Source organism: Fusarium oxysporum, chromosome V, assembly GCF_013085055.1.
Source record: "Fusarium oxysporum Fo47 chromosome V, complete sequence".
Lineage (NCBI taxonomy): Eukaryota > Fungi > Ascomycota > Sordariomycetes > Hypocreales > Nectriaceae > Fusarium > Fusarium oxysporum.
Window position 1 is genome coordinate 3,921,586 of NC_072844.1, and position 19,952 is coordinate 3,941,537.

At 49.2% G+C, this 19,952-nt stretch overlaps 8 protein-coding genes across 8 annotated transcripts; 4 read left to right on the top strand and 4 right to left on the bottom strand.

The window, feature by feature from the left end:
• Positions 1 to 32: 32 nt before the first annotated feature.
• On the bottom strand, positions 33 to 3,279 carry FOBCDRAFT_293886 (uncharacterized protein; the record flags this gene model as incomplete). The annotated part of the gene is made up of 5 exons (XM_059611837.1): positions 33 to 1,829; positions 1,880 to 2,363; positions 2,863 to 2,988; positions 3,043 to 3,069; positions 3,151 to 3,279. 5 exons carry the CDS (start codon positions 3,277 to 3,279, stop codon positions 139 to 141), a joined length of 2,457 nt encoding a protein of 818 aa, XP_059467255.1. The 3' UTR covers positions 33 to 138.
• A 407-nt stretch (positions 3,280 to 3,686) lies between these two features.
• On the top strand, positions 3,687 to 5,286 carry FOBCDRAFT_320016 (uncharacterized protein). The gene is made up of 2 exons (XM_031185177.3): positions 3,687 to 4,326; positions 4,377 to 5,286. Exons 1-2 carry the CDS (start codon positions 4,008 to 4,010, stop codon positions 4,853 to 4,855), a joined length of 798 nt encoding a protein of 265 aa, XP_031040819.1. The 5' UTR covers positions 3,687 to 4,007; the 3' UTR covers positions 4,856 to 5,286.
• Positions 5,287 to 6,555: 1,269 nt separating this feature from the next.
• Positions 6,556 to 7,983, top strand: FOBCDRAFT_38698 (concanavalin A-like lectin/glucanase domain-containing protein). The gene is made up of 2 exons (XM_031185182.3): positions 6,556 to 7,542; positions 7,600 to 7,983. The coding sequence occupies exons 1-2, from the start codon at positions 6,781 to 6,783 to the stop codon at positions 7,681 to 7,683; spliced, it is 846 nt and encodes a 281-aa protein (XP_031040824.2). The 5' UTR covers positions 6,556 to 6,780; the 3' UTR covers positions 7,684 to 7,983.
• Positions 7,984 to 8,620: 637 nt separating this feature from the next.
• Positions 8,621 to 9,800, bottom strand: FOBCDRAFT_202232 (glycosyl hydrolase family 45-domain-containing protein; the record flags this gene model as incomplete). The annotated part of the gene is made up of 2 exons (XM_031185183.2): positions 8,621 to 9,422; positions 9,472 to 9,800. 2 exons carry the CDS (start codon positions 9,798 to 9,800, stop codon positions 8,621 to 8,623), a joined length of 1,131 nt encoding a protein of 376 aa, XP_031040825.2.
• A 1,657-nt stretch (positions 9,801 to 11,457) lies between these two features.
• Positions 11,458 to 15,852, top strand: FOBCDRAFT_183894 (uncharacterized protein). The gene is made up of 3 exons (XM_031185185.3): positions 11,458 to 14,186; positions 14,233 to 15,461; positions 15,510 to 15,852. The coding sequence occupies exons 1-3, from the start codon at positions 11,766 to 11,768 to the stop codon at positions 15,670 to 15,672; spliced, it is 3,813 nt and encodes a 1,270-aa protein (XP_031040827.1). The 5' UTR covers positions 11,458 to 11,765; the 3' UTR covers positions 15,673 to 15,852.
• Positions 15,809 to 16,459, bottom strand: FOBCDRAFT_224629 (uncharacterized protein). Its single transcript, XM_031185186.3, has 2 exons — positions 16,167 to 16,459; positions 15,809 to 16,095 (listed from the first exon to the last, which is right to left on the bottom strand). Exons 1-2 carry the CDS (start codon positions 16,260 to 16,262, stop codon positions 15,934 to 15,936), a joined length of 258 nt encoding a protein of 85 aa, XP_031040828.1. The 5' UTR covers positions 16,263 to 16,459; the 3' UTR covers positions 15,809 to 15,933.
• Positions 16,460 to 16,563: 104 nt separating this feature from the next.
• On the top strand, positions 16,564 to 17,388 carry FOBCDRAFT_293890 (H+-ATPase G subunit-domain-containing protein; the record flags this gene model as incomplete). The annotated part of the gene is made up of 6 exons (XM_031185187.3): positions 16,564 to 16,732; positions 16,782 to 16,820; positions 16,879 to 16,912; positions 16,971 to 16,979; positions 17,038 to 17,138; positions 17,227 to 17,388. Exons 1-6 carry the CDS (start codon positions 16,730 to 16,732, stop codon positions 17,386 to 17,388), a joined length of 348 nt encoding a protein of 115 aa, XP_031040829.1. The 5' UTR covers positions 16,564 to 16,729.
• On the bottom strand, positions 17,200 to 19,405 carry FOBCDRAFT_293892 (Catenin-beta-like protein; the record flags this gene model as incomplete). Its single annotated transcript, XM_031185188.3, has 3 exons — positions 17,200 to 19,234; positions 19,282 to 19,330; positions 19,379 to 19,405. 3 exons carry the CDS (start codon positions 19,403 to 19,405, stop codon positions 17,556 to 17,558), a joined length of 1,755 nt encoding a protein of 584 aa, XP_031040830.2. The 3' UTR covers positions 17,200 to 17,555.
• Between the last annotated feature and the right edge of the window lie 547 nt (positions 19,406 to 19,952).

Genomic DNA, 19,952 nt, shown 5'->3' on the forward strand with positions numbered 1-19,952 from the left:
AGGTAAGACAGTCAGAATGTGATGTGAGTGATTGACACTATATACTGTATAACAGCTACCATCCAAGCCCGAGTCACACCAAAGATAACATACCCAAGCCTACTCCTTCATCTGGAACTTGTGCGATGAGGCATTTATCTACTCGCTGCGGCCTCCTGAAATCTTTCTGATTTTTTCCTTGCACAATGTAACAAGTCGCTTCAGCTCGTTCGCGTGTACCGGTCGAGGTTGCTCCAACTCACAGACTACCTTGGAGACAAATGGGCTGTGTGCGGGTACAGTCTGACGATCATCCTCAAGGAGCTCGATGAGTTCAAGCTCCTTCTCAATATCGGGTAGAGAAAACCGGTTTGCCGCTCGGGACAGGCCGTGCTTGGTGTGAGAGAACCGCCTTTGAGGTTCTGTGAACAAAGGAGGCGGAGCTACACCAAATCCAGCCTCGCCATCCATGTTGAAACCTGCCTGGGTGATGGAATTTCGAGGGAGAGACGATGACTTTTCTAGTAAAAGAGGCGAAATGATTTCGTTGGTGAGGAAAGTTTGGCCGAGAACGGGCTGACCGGGAATCGCATCAATTGAACGGGGTGACAGCGGTTCGTCGTTCGCAAATTCAACAGCCTGACCATCCTGCACCACAGTAGCATCCTCAGAGCCCCTAAGTTGGGAGGGGGCGATATCTCTCGAACTTGTAGTGCTCCATTCTGAGGGCGTCCTTCGGTAAGACGTAGAAATTTGTCGCAAGGTACCCTTGAAGGTCCTCAGAGGACCAACAATAGAACTCTTTCGCTTGTTGATGTTGAACACAGACTGCTTACCAGTATCAATTGTATGGGTAGAATCGAGTGAAGGAGCCTGGCGATCAAGAGACTCAAATAGGTCGATCTTTTGCTTCAAAGGTGAAATATACTTCTCCGTCTTACGCCGACCAACAGGAGTTTGTGGACTTTCCACCGTAGCCCGACTCCAACGAGGAGCATAACTTTTTGACCTGAATTTTGGCGCATTCAATATTTCGGACTCCGACGAATCGGAGTATCCCAAAAGAGGATGCTTCGATGGCGAGTTAGGCGCCTCGTTCTTGGTAAGGATTGACTCGAGCCGTTTGGTTTCAAGCGCACCAACAGAAGCCACTGGCTGATCCTTCAACTCATCAAACTGCTTTCTGAAATTGGAAATTCTAGAGCGTGGTAGGCTGGAGCGACTCGGAGTACTTGCTCTCGCAAATCTGAAAGACATGAGACCGCTGTTATTGCTCGGAGGTTGGCTGGGAGCATCATGGGATCCACGGGATTTTCTTCGAAGGCTTGAACTTCCTGCAGAGACTGTATTTGACAATGAAGATGCTATCTTGCGAGCATTTCGCACCCAGCCATTATGTCGGGTCTCTTCGATTGTGACGTTGTTATTTTCAACAAAAGCATCATCACGAACATCATCAAGCTTGAATCGACTCGAAGATACCGCCTGCACAGATGATGGTGTCACTTCGGTGTACTGAGACTTGATGTAGCTTGGACTCGCATCAGGCGTACTCATGACGAGGCTGTTACGCTTGAAAGAAGTCCATGAGTCATCTGGTCGATTCAAAGGAGATCGCCATGTGCCAAAAGGATCATCAGAAGCCAGGAGTGTCCGAGGTGAGGGAACAGTATGAGGCGTGGGCGAGAATGTCTTTGCAATGCGCACTAGATTCGGCGTAATGGGAGAATCGTCTGCTCGTGGTCCTGCGGCTGACCGTCTTGTCTTGATCGTTTGCCAACTTTTGGAATGAGCCAGCTTTGACGGCGAACAAGGAATAGAAGTACGGGTAGGACTAGAGGCTTCTGTTTCTATCAGACGGTCAATGTTTCCCTCCAGAAGATACACCCGAAACACATACGCGCCTGTTGGTCTGCAGCCTCAAACATTATTATTCTCTCTGCCACAGACTTTTGCCTTGCCTTTGAGTCCGCATTTCTAGTCGAGATCACAGGCGACTGGGTACCAAAAGTTTTCACTCGACGAGTGCGAGGGGTTTCTTGGCTTGAAGGAACGAAACGACCGGACGAGACATGGCTGGAACCGGTAGAGCCTCTTTCTCGGATTCTTGTTGATGCATTAGATGATGGTTTTGAGGCGCTCGATGAAGTCTGCTCGATTGTCGAAGTTACCTTGATGGCAGAGGCGGGCTTTGTCTTTGAAGGAGGAGGAGGGCTGCCAACAGAGGAGACTGCCTCAAGGACTTCAAACTTGGAGAGAAGCTGGGCGAACTTGCTGCTGGTCAATCTGCGGGTATCTGAACTTTCGGAGACGAACTTGCGTGGTGAATTCTTGCGAGAAGACGAATGCGTGCTCATGTTGGCGGCCTTCAAAGACGGACGAGGCTGTGACATTGATGAAGATCACGTCTTGATGGTATGATATCAAGAGAAAGTGTCAAATGTCGATGTCGTCAAAGTCTGTTCAAAAGATGAGGATGAATCTGCCTGGAACAACATTGTAGAAACGACAGAGATGTCATTAGTTTGGCAGCTAAAGACCGTAAGGCCATGATCGCAGATGGAAGGAGCGCCCTCGTCTGATCGCATAACCTGAAAGGAAAGCGCGATGCCGATGATGAACATGTCAATTGAATACATCGCAATGCACCGCAATCCTCAAGCCCTTAGAAATAAATGTCTCCAGCAATCTGTTGTGGTTAGCATAACGAAGGCGAGTCTTCACAGAATGCGACCCAGCCTCAGGAGCCAAACGGGAGTAGGGGAGACGTCTTATCATTTCCAACCCCAACCGTAACGGCCATGTCGATTTCTATACAGCCTATATCATAATGCCCAAGTCAGGCACAGGCCAACCTTGAAATCCCATCGTGTCTAAACGTACACTGACGCCAACTAATGTACAAGTATGTCGATTATGTAGTTCATGAGGGATGCGCAATCCCCACTCATGACTGATGTCCTCCTCTCCAAATTCTTGATCGTGTATCGTTGCGACGTCATTTACTGGCTGTCCAGGGATCAGTTCGTGTTCGTCGAGACTCGCATGTTGGGTTCAACTTACGGAGGCAGAAGGATCTCGCCCCAAGAGCTGGACAAGAATGTCACAGCAGCCTAATTCCTTTATTAGTACCAGTTCACCCCCAATTCAAGATCGCAAGACCAAACTTACACCGAAGATGGCAATGCTGCGGACAACAGCGGCGTTGTCGGGAGAGGTAAGAGCGTCATAGGTGGAGCCGATGAAGCCCTTGGGGGCACGGCGACCGCGAGGCTCAACTTGGATGCGCTTGGGAGGCATTTTGATTATATGGCCGTGTATGTGAAGTTTATCGGTTCGTGATGACTCTAAGTTGAGAGAAGGAAGCGGGCGCGTGGTGGTGGTTGATCTGGTCGTCGAATTGGAGCGAAAATTTCCGGTACAGCTCGCAATGAAGCTTTTTCCACTGATAGCGCGCGATAGCGACTAAAGTCACATGACGCGCGCTTGTGAGACTCAACCTGGAAGCTCAAAAGCCAACAGCAGAATTGGAAATGCAGAATTGTGTTAACCAAGCTACCTTAGCAAGAGAATTACGGAGAGTCTCATTTATCTCGCTTCGTAAAAAGTCTCGACTTGTTATCTCAGTTGTACTTATTGATGTTGGTCCAGCTCCCACTGTAAAAGCCGAGTATGTACCGAATCCGGCGGTTACCCCACCAAGACTGAGTATCGCCAACACCTTCGTCATCCTTATCGCGAGCTTATCTGAAATGTAAACGGAACCAGTCTCTTTGTCAGCGGACAGTTATACAAACTTCATTTAATTCTTTCGGAAATCGTATTCATATTCCTTCAAATCTCAGGTAAATACCGTGAAAGCTCATTTAGTATATATTCATCCGTCCGTCCGTCGTTCTGGTCAAGAGGAGCATAAAGCAACAGTGCTTCACTCTCAAGGTCCCCCGCCGTTCCCTCTTTGTGCTTTCATCTTTTGACCTTGCACTCAGACAACACAGCTTAATCACGGAAAAATACATACATTCAAAATGGAATCGCCAGGCCCAGGTGGCTTCTTGCCAGCACCTGCTGGTGGAAGTCTCCCATCACCTGCCCCCTCATCAGCTTCATCATACTCAAACATCCAAGGTCTTCCTACACCGAGAACAAAGGCCCTGAAGCCCAACTCAAGTAAAGAGTTCATGGTGCGACGGTACGCTGAAGAGCAGCTTCTACTAGTAACACGGCGATATGTCAAGAAGTTTGGCAATCCAGAACCAGGCGATACAGTGGTGGGATATGCTAGGTTTGGCGAAGTATGTCGAGATCTCGATAGCATCACCAATGTCTTATGGAAATCAGGCACTCGTAAGTCACTCAAGGCCCATGTCTTGATGTCTAGTACTAAGAATGTGTAGCATCGCTCCAAATACCCTTCTTATTACGTCTCACAAGTGACTTCACACGATATGTCCGGTCATTCCCCCCAGCACCAAAGGCATCTTTCGCAATACTCCGCAAACTAGACCACTGTTTCGCAAGTCTTCTTTGCGGCCAAGACATAGAAACTCACGAGACGTTACCCGGTTTTGAGAACGGACTACGCGGCGGCATGACAACAACAGAAATGATCCGCTGCCGAAGTTTGGTAGATCAATGTCGCGTTTTAATGGTGGAAGTAATGCGAGATCCAGCAGAAGAGGACGAAGAGGATGAAGAAGCAGAGACAGACACCGACACAGACGCGGAAGAACCTGGGATCAAGGGATGGGGAGGCGTGGAGGATGACGATGAGATGATGCTCCAGCTTGATGCGGCGCGGGTCTTTGAGAAGACGATTGTGCAGCTTAACGAGAGGCTTGGGGATCTGGAGCCATTGCAGATGTCTGCCGATTGAGGTGTTCTAAATACAGAAGCACTATATTCTGGAGATTCAGGTGCCACGCTCAATGAGCTGAATTGACTAGTTTCAGGCGTGATCATGCACAGATACGAGCTGAATACCTTTGAACCGGTCCTCTTGTGGGGTGAGCATTGATCATGGTGCTTGGCTGCAGGACTGAGGTCTTGGATCGTGTTTCGCGAAGAGAGATGAACCAGGTCTTCTATAACATGGGGATAATATAGGATTTGATAAGGTTGGTAGATCAGTGGGGGATGAAGCGAATGACGCTGGCACAGACGGTTGATTGTCAAGATCACGCGTGGTATTAGGTATCCGAAAATTCGTGGCAAATCTACGACGGATTAGTCATTTCTACAATTACTGGATCATGGCTCGACAATTATTTCCTAACCAACTTGCCCAAGTACAAGTGATAATAAAATAAGCATTTACTTGACTGCATTGCCACCCACGTTGCTGGGCCGCGAGCTGTCAATTGAGGCTGTGACCGGCCTCACCTGTCAAATCGTGAAACACAGCGCGTCGGAAATTTAATGACCAGTTCTCGACACTACCAAAAAGCCAAGCCTGAGTAAAACCCCGCTGCTCTGAACATTTTGACTTTCCGAATCGTAGATCGTCTTAATGATTTACAGTAGCATAAACTCTAACTGATTGTCTCACGGTAGCCAAGATGCACTTTTCTCAAAATGGCAATGAACCATTACGATACGAATAACCACCTGCATGATTCTCTAAAAATATAATGACTGAATTATTCAGTATTGAGCTGAATTCGCATAAGATCATATCTTCAAGACGTTCAAGAAGCATGTCCTTGTTAGTCCCGTTATCCCTGACACCTCCTTTCTTGAGCCGCGTAGGCTTCTTTTCCTCGTTGGTTAATGATTCTCACGGCTTTGTTTCATATACCTGCCAAGATCCAAGCACCATCCATGTCCACCACCAGTAACCGCTCACCAACGCAATCTTCATAAACAAGTTCACAAAAGAAAAGAGTCTTTTCTTTTCGGAGATGAATTTCTTGTCTGGTATGAATGTTCTGGGGTTCACATTGGTCGGCGAAAGCGAAAATGATATCCATATTTTCTCTGACCCCTGGTTTTATTTCCGATGCGCTAGTTAGCCCCGGTTCATACGCTGTCACGCACGTTTTTCTGTAAAGAAAGTTGTCTTGGGGTTTGTCAAGAGTGCATTATCTTGTATAACATCAGGCATGAATGCGTTGTAAAATACGAACTTGGCAGATCATGGTTGGTTATATGTGTACTGCACCATCAACTCAGACTTGGCCTGTCCATCACCATACCAAAACTCCTCCTCAACAACGAATCAACTCCAGAACAAATCTTCAAAACATAGCATCTTTCAACCCCTGCCCTCTCGTTTTGTGGCGGACCTATCCCGAAGTGCTAGCTCCATTCCCATAAACCCATCACGTCAAACCATCCAGTCATCCTCCTCCCGTCCCTGAACATCACCCGCCCGCCCAGCCTTTGATTCATGCAACACCATTCTACCCCATGTTCTCCATGCCCCTTTGGGCAACTAAGCCCCGAGGTGAACAGGAAACATCCGGTCCTCACATCTCGTTTCTGTCTCCCCTAAGATGGGGGACTCCACTCATAGGAGTCGTATATATAGAACAATGCGCATGTAAACTCGTCTTGTCTTCCTCTCCACACCTGTCTTTCTTTCTGTGTCTTGACGTTCTTTTCTGACCTCTTTGCTTTCGAGATACGTGTATCTCAAGCTTCTTTCGTTCCTTTTATACACATCGCCTTCTCCGGTTTCATTCCTTTAGCCCTGGAGGCATAACATTCCTTACCTGTGACATTTGTTCTCGTCCAATCCTTTAGAATTCAGTATCAAAGATATATTTCACAGTTTCGATCAGTTCCACTCCGACTTACACGATGCTCAACTTCATCCCCATTATCGCCGGCCTCGCCTCTCTGGTCTCAGCTACCAGCGCCCCAACCCGCCCCGATCTCAAACTCATCTGGAAAGACGAGTTCACCGGGTGTCAAGGCTGCTCACCCAAGACGAACAACTGGAACACGGCCCTCAACATCAACTCCAACAACGAACTCCAGGTATACTCCACCTCCAACAAGAACATCCAACTCTCCGGCGGTGACACCCTCCAGCTCGTTCCCTGGAAGGATGGGAAGGGCGAATGGACCTCTGGACGTCTTGAGTCCAAGAAGGCTTTCCACGCAGACAAGAACAAAGCTCTTCGTGTAGAGGCTAGTATTCGCATGGGTGATTCAGCTCGTAAGCAGGGTATCTGGCCTGCTTTTTGGATGCTCGGTGATGCACTGCGCCACGGAACTGGATGGCCTCTTTGTGGCGAGATCGACATTTTTGAGAGAGTTAACGGCGACTTGACTGGCTTCGGCACTGTTCACTGTGGTCATGAGGGCGGCGGTCCCTGCAATGAGCCAGAGGGTCTTGGACAGCGGGTTACTATTCCGGATAACGAGTTCCATGCTTGGTCTGTGGTTATCGACCGACGGGCTAGCAGCTGGCAGGATGAGAAGATCACCTGGTTGCTCGATGGAGAGCCCTTCCACAGTATCACGGGCAAGACACTCAACGATGAGGGCACTTGGGCTACTCTGGCTCATTCTCCCATGTACATTCTCCTCAACGTCGCTGTTGGCGGAACCTGGCCAGTAAGTTCCAGCAATTCTATAGTTTCAAGATATCAGAAAACTAATGGCGTCATGCAGGGCAACCCTAACAAGGCCACCGAAGCCGGCTACAAGAACATGATGGAGGTCGCCTACGTCGCCGTCTACGAAACCACAAACTAGCTACCCTCATAACCAGCAATTCTTCAAAGCTTGTTGCAAACTTCTTCTGCCAGCCCTTGCTTGGCACTTTCTTCATTTCTTCTTACCCTCACCCGTGTGAGTGTGAACGGCTATTGAGTGCCCTGAGACTGGTCTCGTGGTCAACTCGACGGTTGTTTGCTGGTTCGAACCCAGCTTTGTCTTGTTTCTATTGCACTGTCTTATAGATTACGGATACACAAAGTTCAATATCCGTACAGCGGATCGGTGTAGATAGATATCTGGATACAAAACAAGACTCATGACGTTATGACACAAACTTACTCCCAACTCAGCAATGTGACTGCTGTGCTGTGACGCTAAATGAGATAATCCCTTATAATCATATAAGCTCTAAGCGGCATATTTATTGCTCTCAAGGTATATGGTCTGGTTTATGGGTACGGTAAGCGTCTGGAGAACAAGGTTTTCCATGAAGTGATCGATGGGTTCAAGAGGCATAGGAAGGGCAGATCCGTATGTCAGCGCCCCCCGTTTTCATGACAAATTGGGGAACTGGATACCATCTTTGCTCAATTAATGTATAGCGCCGAAAGGATCATCCTGATAAAATATTCTGACTTCTTTTTGTCATCGTCAGTGACGAACGGATGCCATCCTTGATGCCAATCAACTCTGCAACTTATACACTTGCTCACTTTCAAAGGACATTATGACCAAGACGACGTTATGGAGGAAACTGCTTCAATATTGAACAAGCCTGCCAAGTCTTTTGTAGCCAGTTGTCGCTGACAAGAGGCTATCTATGTGTCTAAATATATACAATGAAGATCTAATATGTACAACAAGGGTCGAACACCTGGTCCAGGATGCCATGCTATACACTGACAAGCCTGTTCATGAGAGGATCCCTTCTGAGACGTTTTATGGTCTCTTCCACAATCGATGGATCTACCATTTAGTTGGGGATGCATTGAGAGTAGTACTCGTTCTGCTTGACACACTTGCTTCCAGTAGCGCAAGCGAGGTTGCCGTTGGGATAAGCGGACTTGGAACCACCACACTGGTAATAAGCAGGGACGACGGAGGCCTTGGAGGTAGGGTCAGTCTTGGCCGGGCAGCTTCCTCGGGTTTTGGTTCCACGGACCTTCTGGGTTGTCTTGGGCTTGTTGACAGGTTGAGCGGGCTTGGTAGCAGCAGGCTTGGTGGCGGCAGGCTTGTCGGTCTGGGGCTTCACAGCAGGCTTAGTAGGCTCGGGCTGAGCGGCAGCCTTGGTGGAGGACTTCTGGACAACAGGAGCGGAATCCTTGGTCTTCTGGGGCTGAGCGGCAGCGGCAGCGGAGGTGGTCTTCTTAGCGGAGCTTGAGGGCTGGGGCTTGCTGGCCGAGGTATCGCCCTTGTAGGCAGGGAAGCTGGAGTCGTCATCACGCTTGCATCCACTGATGTCGAGGAGAGCCTTGGGGCACTGAACCTGCTCAAAGGTGAAGTCAGGGTTGTCAGCGTTCTGGAACCAGTCGAATCGCCAGTGGCAACCGTCCTTGAGAAGCTCGGGGAAGCTGTCACATTCGCTTCGGGAGGAGATACCGCCGTACTGGGCACCGCCGAGGGCCTTGCCGAACTCAGAGGTGCAGCCGTCGAAGATACCGACACCGCCGCCGGGCATCATGAGATCGAAGTGGTTGTCGCCGAGATCACCTCCAGTGTTGGTGGACTGGACGATCATCTTCTTGCCCTTGACGGGACCACTAGTGAAGGTCAAACTAGATAGAGTCAGTGTGTTGTACGGGATCAATCTGTAAGGAGACTGACGCATAGCAGGCACAGCACCAGCTGGCCTCGGAGCCACCGGAGATCTTGGTAGCAGCGAAACCGTAGGCAAGCTCATCGTTGACAGCCCAGGGAGAGTAGTTGGTGCAAGCATAAGCAGAACCACCACCCTCACAACCGTTGACAGCGTTGGTGTTGGAGATGGGGTTGTCGTTCTTATCACAGGTTAAAGCAGGGGCGTTGACAGCAGCCTTTCCACTCCAAGAGCAAGAAGGCTTGCAGCAATCCCAGTATCGAGTAGAGTGACCGCTTCCAGAAGCAGCACTCACGGCGAGAGGGCCGGCCAGGGCGAGAAGAGTGTAAGATCGCATTGTTGCAAAAGTTGGTTTGTTTAAAGAGTGACTGTTTTGAAAGAGAGTGTATGTAATTCTAAAGAATGAATGAAGTGAATGAATGAGAAGGCAGTGCAGGAGTGTCCAACAACCAGAATATCGGGACGCACACCTCATCTTATATACAACCGCCCAACCCTCACTCCCGCGTATTCAGCCCATGCTGCGCCGTGAACTGTCAGATATCATGAGCACATTTCATCCAAGTGGTCTGTTAGTCTAGGTCAAACTAGCGCAGGTACAAATTCAAGGATCACAAAAAGTCAAGATGACAAGCTGATGGTGGTGCAATGATTGGACCTAGTCAGCATATGGATGCAGGTCGGGAACGGGAAACAGATCCTCCACTAATAAGACGTCTAGAAGCTGGTCTGACGGACAAGGGACGGCAAGGCTGGACCGAACGAGTGAGAAATGAAGTCTAGGAGACTTTGGTTTCAGGAACAGTTGTGGGGAAATTGACAACGGTCTCTCGGCCGCCTCTCCCGAGATTGGGCCCGAGTGGCAGGGATAGAGATTGGAAGTTGAACGGAGCAGACAAAGGCGATGGTTCTAGAAGTGGTAAAGCCTGGCTGCACGATACAGGTGGTTAATAAGAACGATGCCGTTTACCGTAGACGCTGGAAATGAGATGAGACTCCTTCTAGAATCCTCTGGTGGTTTAGCGCTAGGGGGGCCGTTGGTGTAAGTGGGATTTGTTGCCCGCATGGGTGATGGTTGAGCTACTGTAGCGTTTCCGGATGGAACGTTGACGCGAATCGCCCGCCAAGAGGTGAAACAGATAGACTTTGAGATGGCGGATGCGCCGGATCGTCGGCACTTTTAAACACTTATTATGAAGCCGCGATGGCTTCAAGTTACGGTGCAGTCAAAGTATGTAAGGAGCCTATTATCTTAGCTCCGGGGTCAAGATTATTTAGGACTAATGTATAAATACTGAGTGTGGTACAAGAGCATATGCCGATATGCCTCTTGGATTCTAATCTATGTGAGTTTGCAGTGAAGTTCTGATTGACTCTGCTGGGTGTATCATAAGCTTAGTGCATTAGTTTATCTGTTTAGGATGAACTCTATGTGTTGTCGTAGTGCTAAGAGCGCACTCTTAACTTTATTTTCTCGATGTTGGACCTGGTTGATGGATTCGGTATTCCTGTTGTACTTACTCCTTAGACGACTCACCCTGTATCGCGGAGATTAACCTCGCGATTACCAATATTCTGTTTAGTAGGTTACCGTATTCGAGCTGATGCTGAGGCCGATACTTGAACTAAATGACAGCGCAAGTTGTGCAAACTTCTCCTTTCTCTTCGTGCACAAGGTAATGGTAGCGTTGGTTCGAGAGAATATGAGCTGTTTTGGGGCTGGGATCTGATGGGCTGGGATTTGATTACCCTAGACCAGTGGATTAAAGATTGGAATTTTAGCACGGCGGAGATGGGTCAAAAGTTGACTGAAGCTCAGCCACAGCTTGTGGGACACTAGGTGCCACACACTATTCGCTCGGCCGCTCAATATTATATTATTCATCAACGTGGCGTTCTTTCTTCTGCTCTAACCAAATCCAGAATAGCGCATTATGGGCGCGTCTCGTCGCCTCAACCTCAGGCTCCTGAATGCTTAGTGAGGATTCATTGTAACAAATTCATCACCTCTCCACCACGACCCTTCACCTCGCGCATTCCTCAATATCGCTCTATCTCCTGGCTTGAGATTTCTGTCGACCTGTCCAACTCATCGGCAGATGCTCACGGGGTGCATCAGGCGCCAGGTCCAAAACTGACCGCCCTGACTTCGCTGTCGTAGCTCCTTTGTCCTTCTTTGAATAATTTCGACGCAACTGCCTAGCGGGCGCAATCCATCGACTTGAGCAGCAACACCTTGTCGCTAACCTTTTAATACCCCGAGAACTCGATCACTGTATTTATAGCGACAAATACCGACATCATGGATGACTACGAGAACGAATCCGACTACGATTATGGCTACGATGAGGGTATCACCCCCGAGGATTGCTGGACCGTAATCTCGTCCTTCTTCGAGACAAAGGGTCTTGCATCGCAACAGACCGACTCCTTTGACGAGTTCACCCAGACAATGGTGCAGGATCTCGTCAACGAATACTCCACCATCACCCTCGATCAGCACAACCCTCCTGCGCCTCCTGGAGTCAACATCGCCTTGCGACGATATGAGATCAAGTTTGGGAGCGTCATGGTGTCACGTCCTTCTATGAGCGAGACTGATGGAACTGTGACCAACCTCCTACCTTACGAATGTCGTGACCGCAACCTCACCTATGCCGCGCCGACCTACCTCAAGATCACCAAGAAAGTCTCCGTCGCAGTCGACAAGGAGATTCCTTTGCACGAGATGGATGACGAGCAGCAGGCGGAGTACAAGCGAACCGGCGAAAACCCCACAAAGCTGGTATGGGAAGTCGAGGAGGATGCTGGAAGCATAAAAGCTGAGGATGAGCCTTCGGAGATGATCTTTATCGGAAAAATGCCCATCATGGTCAAGTCCAAGATTTGCCATCTGAGCAGCCATTCGGATGAGGACCTCTTCATGCTCAACGAGTGTCCTTATGATCAGGGCGGTTACTTCGTTATCAACGGTAGTGAGAAGGTCCTGATCGCCCAGGAACGTTCTGCCGCCAACATTGTTCAAGTTTTCAAGAAGGCCCAACCTAGTCCTTACACCTACACTGCTGAAATCCGCAGTGCTCTTGAGAAAGGTTCCCGTCTTATCTCCAGTCTTACGATGAAGCTCTATGGCAAGGGAGATTCTGCACGAGGTGGCTTTGGCCAAACTATCCAGGCTACCCTGCCTTTTGTCAAGGCAGATCTCCCTGTCGCCATCGTCTTCCGAGCACTTGGTGTTGTGTCTGATGAGGATATTCTGAACCACATTTGCTACGACCGCAACGATAGCCAGATGCTGGAAATGCTTCGCCCTTGTATTGAGGAGGCTTTCTGTGTCCAAGACCGAGAAGTTGCCCTTGACTTTATCGGAAAGCGTGGAAATAGAGACCAGGCTAGTCTCGGTCGTGAGAAGCGTGTTCGTGTTGCAAAGGATATTCTCCAAAAAGAGACTCTGCCTCATATCTCCCAATCAGAGGGTAGCGAAACCCGTAAGGCCTTCTTCTTGGGTTACATGGTGCACAAGCTGCTACAGTGCGCTCTTGGACGTCGTGAGCCCGATGATCGTGATCACTTTGGAAAGAAGCGACTTGATTTGGCGGGCCCTCTACTGGCGAAGCTCTTCCGTGGTATCATTCGAAGGATAAATACTGAGCTCTCTAACTACCTCAAGCGATGTGTTGAGAGCAACCGAAACTTTAACCTGACTGTCGCTATCAAGCCATCAACCCTTTCCAACGGTCTCAAGTACTCTTTGGCCACTGGTAACTGGGGTGACCAGAAGAAGGCGGCAAGCTCGACAGCCGGTGTCTCTCAGGTGTTGAACAGATATACCTTTGCTTCTACTCTTTCACATTTGCGTCGAACCAATACTCCCATCGGACGAGATGGTAAATTGGCCAAGCCTCGACAGCTTCACAACACTCACTGGGGTTTGGTGTGTCCTGCCGAAACACCTGAGGGTCAAGCTTGTGGTCTGGTCAAAAACTTGTCTCTGATGTGTTACGTCAGTGTCGGCTCTCCAGCCGATCCTCTGATTGAATTCATGATCAACAGAGGTATGGAAGTCGTTGAGGAGTACGAGCCGACAAGATACCCCCACGCTACAAAGATTTTCGTCAACGGTAGCTGGGTTGGTGTTCATGCCGACCCCAAGCATCTCGTGAATCAGGTCTTGGACACAAGACGAAAGTCTTACGTGCAGTTCGAAGTATCACTTGTTCGTGATATCCGAGACCGTGAATTCAAGATTTTCTCAGACGCTGGCCGTGTCATGAGACCCGTCTTTACAGTTCATCAGGAGGATGACTATGAGAACAACATCACCAAGGGACAACTAGTGTTGACAAAGGACCATGTCAATAGGCTAGCCCAAGAACAGGCAGAGCCTCCTGCCAACCCAGCGGACAAGTTTGGATGGGATGGCTTGATCCGCGAAGGAGCTGTCGAGTATCTCGATGCTGAGGAAGAAGAGACAGCCATGATTTGCATGACGCCAGAGGATCTCGAACTTTACCGTGAGCAAAAGAATGATGAAGCTACACTCACAGAAGAAGAGAAACGGGCCAAGCAAGAGGCAGAGAAGAGAGAACAAGAGGAGGACCGCAACAAGCGATTGAAGACAAAGGTGAACCCCACAACTCACATGTACACACATTGTGAGATTCACCCCAGTATGATTCTCGGTATCTGTGCCAGTATCATTCCTTTCCCCGATCACAACCAGGTATGTATGTCCTATGACCATGGATAGGCTCAACTAACAGCAATAGTCTCCTCGTAATACCTACCAATCTGCTATGGGTAAACAAGCCATGGGTTTCTTCTTGACAAATTACTCTCGCCGCATGGACACCATGGCCAATATTCTCTACTACCCTCAAAAGCCTCTCGCCACTACCCGATCTATGGAGTTCCTCAAGTTCCGTGAATTGCCAGCCGGTCAAAACGCCATTGTTGCAATTGCTTGCTACTCAGGTTACAACCAGGAAGATTCCGTCATTATGAACCAGAGTAGTATTGATCGAGGTCTGTTCCGAAGTCTGTTCTTCCGATCGTACTCAGATCAGGAGAAGAAGGTTGGTCTCAACTACACTGAGATCTTTGAGAAACCTTTCCAGCAGACAACGCTTCGAATGAAGCATGGAACATACGACAAGCTTGATGAAGATGGTATCGTGGCTCCTGGTGTCCGTGTGTCAGGTGAAGATATCATTATCGGCAAGACTGCACCCATCGACCAAGAAAACCAGGACCTTGGCACAAGAACTCAATCGCACCAACGTCGTGATATCTCGACACCGCTGCGAAGTACTGAGAACGGTATCGTTGATCAAGTCATTCTGACAGTCAACGCCGATAACGTCAAGTACGTCAAGGTCCGAGTACGAACAACCAAGATTCCTCAAATTGGTGACAAGTTTGCTTCTCGTCACGGTCAAAAGGGTACAATCGGTGTTACATATCGACAGGAGGATATGCCTTTCAGCCGAGAAGGTCTTACTCCCGATATCATTATCAACCCTCACGCCATTCCATCGCGAATGACAATTGCCCATTTGATTGAGTGTCTTCTTAGCAAGGTTTCAACGCTGGAAGGTATGGAGGGTGACGCCACACCGTTCACTGATGTCACAGTCGATTCAGTTTCAGAACTTCTGAGGAAGCACGGTTACCAATCTCGAGGTTTCGAGGTCATGTACAACGGTCACACTGGACGAAAGCTCCGTGCCCAGGTGTTCTTCGGACCTACCTACTACCAGCGTCTTCGTCACATGGTGGACGACAAGATTCACGCTCGTGCTCGTGGTCCAGTTCAGATCATGACCCGACAACCTGTTGAGGGTCGTGCTCGTGATGGTGGTCTCCGATTCGGAGAAATGGAACGTGATTGTATGATCGCTCACGGTGCCGCTGCTTTCCTGAAGGAGCGTCTGTTTGAGGTGTCGGATGCTTTCCGTGTCCACGTCTGCGAGATTTGTGGACTCATGACACCAATTGCGTAAGTTGCCCCTACACATACTCATGAATAAGAGCTAACATGTCTCAGAAACCTTTCCAAACAGTCATTCGAATGCCGACCTTGCAAGAACAAGACCAAGATCGCGCAAATCCATATTCCCTACGCCGCCAAGCTGCTCTTCCAGGAGCTGCAGGCCATGAACATCGCCGCAAGAATGTTTACCAACAGATCTGGAGTTTCAAACCGATAATTTAGATTGATTACGAAAAAAAGATCGATGATGCTTAAAATATTGGAGAGAGGGAAAGCGCTGCAAGACAGGATCAGCTTGCCTGTGCTTTGTAATGTTTGGGGAGGTTCATCATGTATAAAATAGCCAATTCGTTAGGAAATATAGCAAAAACAACGAAATGCATTGATGCAACAAAAATCTTTAATGGCGCCGTAGTCGCTAGAGAGGAGTATGCTGATAGTACAATTTTTCTTGTAACCTTTCCCGCCGTTCTTGGTGTTATCGATTCGGAAGACCCTTCTCCGCCGCTGCTATCGAGTCGTGCACTGTCTGCTCACGCTTGTATTCTGCTTCGAGTTGCTTCTGCAAGTCAAAGTCCAATTGTCTTTCTCGCTTGATTCGTTGTTGTTCCATATCTCGAACGACGCCTTCGTGCATGGCCTACGATCATTGTTAGTTCTAAGAGTTCTGGGGGATGGATTGGAGGATCAATTGAGCAGTGTGAAACGTACGGCTTGTTCGAACTTTTGCTGGAAGTGTACGCCGACAACTGTGCAGACTGTGAGGAGCGAAGTACCCAGCAGGGTGAGCTTTGAAGCTCGAGACATGGTGGCCTCAAGGTCTTCTTCGGGGTCGGAAACGGTGGGTTTATAGATCGATGGAGAGATTGATTGGTTTGCGACAGGCAATGATTAGGCCAATTGACCCGACTAAAGACAATTCGAGTACAGTATACTCTGGGAAAGATTATGATGAAATCGCAAAAGAAGGGACTTTGTCAGCCCATGACGTTTCAAGCGCACAGCGTCTCCGGCGGTTCCCACACGCGCTAAGCGCTGTAGCTCTCCCCCCTTCCACCCCAAACAAGTAACGTGCCTTACCTAGCGGTACCTGCGAATCAGCTGCCTGAGCTCAGCACCCGACGTAATCCTCCATCAAGTGCTTGCATGCAACCATTCGCAACTTGAACTCCCATCAACAACGACGCCATCACGAACACTCCTCGAACCTGATAACACGATAATTTCTACGACCGAATCGATCGCTTTATTGTCACGTTTGATACTACGACATCATGGTTAGATGCTTCGCGAATAGGATGGAGGATGATGGCTAATGATTCGTAGTCTGCCCAGAACTCAGCTGGTATTCAACAGCTGCTCAACGTACGCTGCATCGGGCGCTTTAATTCTAGTAGCAGGGAAAACTAATCTGTGATGCCAGGCTGAGCAAGATGCTTCCAAGATTGTCCAGAAAGGTGCGCTCCAACCTCATCTCCCCGCCTTGTTTATAGCTTAACTAACAACGATTCACAGCCCGAGAATGTAAGCGCCATTTCCTCACAAACTGATGAATCATCCATCTGACAGTACCGAACGATAGACCGTACCAAGCGCGTCAGGGAAGCTCGCGATGAGGCCAAGCAAGAGATAGCCGACTACAAAGCCAAGAAGGAAGAAGAATATAAGAAATTCGAGGCCGAGGTACGATACCTCCATCTAAACGGCATACCGTCTATCTGAACGAGACACTGTCCGCCCCAACGATGGAAGAATACTGATGGTGGTATAGCACAGCAAGGGCAACGAGCAAGCCGAGGCCGAGGCCAACCAGGAAGCCGAGAAGCAAATCAAGAGCATCCAGGAGGCTGGCAAGAAGGGACAAGCTCAGGTCATCAAGAACCTCCTCAGCGCCGTCTTCGACGTCAACCCCGTTCCCCCCACCAAGTCCTGAACGACGGAGCACCCACCGATGTTTATAATTATGAGCGTTTCAGCTTGACACACGAGAGGAGATGCAAATAGACGAGGAGGATTTGTGTTACAAAGACCAAATTGCGTGGTCCGCCCTGAGCGTTTTCCCTTCTAAAGGAAACGCACATTTTGAATGATTAAGTTATTTTACTGGACAAACTCGATTAGAGTGCTCAACATGCCCCTCAGATCCTGGTTCTCCTCCGTGGTGTCTAGACCGTCCAGCTGTTCCTTTAGTGTACGACCGATTACAGATATCTTTTCATCGCGCTCGGCGAGGATTTGTCTGATCTTGCGTGCTGCTCCTGTGTCTTCTGCCACTAACCAAGCGAGAACTGTATCAATGGTCTGGAGTGTGAAGAGACCGGCGTCGATTCTCCGGGATAGCCATTCTAGCTCTGCTGCTTCCCGATCATCTTCTGAAGTAGTGGCTTTTTCAGCGTCGTTTTGCTGCTCTGCTAATGAGACACGAGCGACATAGTCTCGTCGGAATTTGATGAGTTTAGAAATCTTCTCGTAGTCCTTTTCCACAAACTTGGCTAGTGTTCGTATCCTCTCCGCGGAATTAGCTGGTAGAAGACGCAGCATTGAAGCGAAGATCTCAACAAGATGTTCTGCTAATCGATGATCTTGAGTCTTCATGAAGAGTGTGAAGAGACCCTTGAGACCGCCAGCCTCAACAATCTTTTGACAGACATCAACACCAGCGTTACCACCAGCAGCGTGGTTGAGAAGACGAAGAGCCGGTGGTTTGCTCTTCTTCCCCTCCTTCAGCATAATAAGACAGAGTTCTACACCCTCTGCGTCGATGAATTTTGCCTTTCCAGCAGCTTCATCTGCTAGGCATGTGAGAGATGCGAATATGTTCTCCATGTACTCTTCTTCATCGCCGCCCTTGTCGGGATCGCGTCGTCGGTAGGGGGCGATGAGCTGGAGAAGCAAGTCGACCGCATCGAGGTTTATGAGTTTTGTGCGGTTGGCGACGGCCATTTGGGCGAGAATGGCCAAGATTTCTGCAGCGTATTGCTTGTTCTGGGAGACGGTATCTTCCTTTCGTTGGATGCGCTGGAGGAGCCATTGCAGTAGTTTCTCATCCTCTCCTACGCGCTCAGCGACTGATTGTCGGGAGCACAAGTTCTCAATGAGGCCTAGAGCATGATAGATACCGTTACGATCCGACTCATCGTCTTCGTTCAGACGGGAGAAGTTGGAAACCAGTAAACTGAGGAGATCTGCCTCCATCATGGCATCTACCAGCACGTTCCACTGCTCATCCTCCGCCGCGACATCTTCGTCTGTCAACTCGCCCATAATCTCGATCGCATCGATGGCAATATCGGTGTTCTCGTGCGCCAGCAGACCGACAACACTGGCTACGCATTCTAGCTTGACGAACTCTGGATACAGTTCAGGATGTTCAGAGAGCAGCGACAGCCCCTTGATGTCGGCATCTAGATCAGCCTCACTGCCAATGAACTTCTGTGGTTGGTCTTCGAACTTGGCGCGAAGCTCGGCATTCTTGTTGATGTGCCTCTCCAAGTTCGTCAGCGTTTTTCGCAACCATGCTGCATCGATCTTTTCAGGCGCTCGGCCAGCGTCGGCTTCCTCTACATAATCAAGGATCTCTGATTCTTGTTTTGTAATGCCACCGCCGAAGAAGCGACCTTCGTCATCGTCAGGAGGTAGTTCGGGACCGAAATCTTCGTCATCGGCGGGGGGAGGCGCTGGGCCAGCTTCCATGTCTTCGTCTTCGTCTGGCGCATCGTTGACTTGGGCATGGCGATTCGAGCCGTTGGCGTTTATCTTTGCTGATTTGTAGATTTCATCTGGAGATTGTAAGTCGAAGTTCGCGACAGGAAAGTGGTATAATTACTTGGATCTCGAATGGGATCAAGCTTGCGCTTCCCCGAAATGCCTGAGCTCTAGGATTTGTTAGACGCTATTGAACTTGGAGATTGAAGTAAACAAACCTTGAATATATCATCAACGCTCGCCATGGCAAAAATAGATGGGAATACGTGAGCGAAAGAAACAGTAGACTTCGTTTTCGGTATCTGTAGGTGACCAAATTATCCGTTCGCGATCGGCGATACCTTTCAGCGACGCGCTCAAGCTGATGATGTCTGATGTCGGTTACAATTATTACATAAGGCAACGAAACGCGCTAAAACTGAAGCACGACAGCGTCGTCCAGGGGTTCCAGGGAGATTCCGCACAGTGCTCCCGCTAAAGGCAAGGGAAGGGTCAGACACGCAGCACACTCAGGATCAGCCGATACTATGGAATACTTGGCCGAAGGGCTGGGGTAGGGAGATGCACAGGTCAACTGCCGGTCACTCTGCACAATGCGCTATCTTGTCACAGATTAGAGACAGAGGAACGCATCCCTAGGGTACCGATACCTCCAAACCACCAACCAAAACCCCGAGATGCAGGTACGGCTCGTCCCCTGACATGGATGGGCTGGGTTATCTGTTCCCTGAGCTGGGCTGACTGGTCGGTCTGCCTTCTGGCACGAACTTGAGTTGTTTAATGTTTGACTTT

Bases quoted from the DNA above. Each gene is read 5' to 3' on its own strand.
- FOBCDRAFT_320016 (XM_031185177.3), top strand. From the start codon at position 4,008: ATGGAATCGCCAGGCCCAGGTGGCTTCTTGCCAGCACCTGCTGGTGGA. The intron at 4,327-4,376 runs GTAAGTCACTCA...AAGAATGTGTAG, and splicing joins CTTATGGAAATCAGGCACTC to CATCGCTCCAAATACCCTTC.
- FOBCDRAFT_38698 (XM_031185182.3), top strand. From the start codon at position 6,781: ATGCTCAACTTCATCCCCATTATCGCCGGCCTCGCCTCTCTGGTCTCA. The intron at 7,543-7,599 runs GTAAGTTCCAGC...GGCGTCATGCAG, and splicing joins CTGTTGGCGGAACCTGGCCA to GGCAACCCTAACAAGGCCAC.
- FOBCDRAFT_183894 (XM_031185185.3), top strand. From the start codon at position 11,766: ATGGATGACTACGAGAACGAATCCGACTACGATTATGGCTACGATGAG. The intron at 14,187-14,232 runs GTATGTATGTCC...TAACAGCAATAG, and splicing joins CTTTCCCCGATCACAACCAG to TCTCCTCGTAATACCTACCA. The intron at 15,462-15,509 runs GTAAGTTGCCCC...AACATGTCTCAG, and splicing joins GGACTCATGACACCAATTGC to AAACCTTTCCAAACAGTCAT.
- FOBCDRAFT_224629 (XM_031185186.3), bottom strand. From the start codon at position 16,262: ATGTCTCGAGCTTCAAAGCTCACCCTGCTGGGTACTTCGCTCCTCACA. The intron at 16,096-16,166 runs GTACGTTTCACA...CAATGATCGTAG, and splicing joins AGCAAAAGTTCGAACAAGCC to GCCATGCACGAAGGCGTCGT.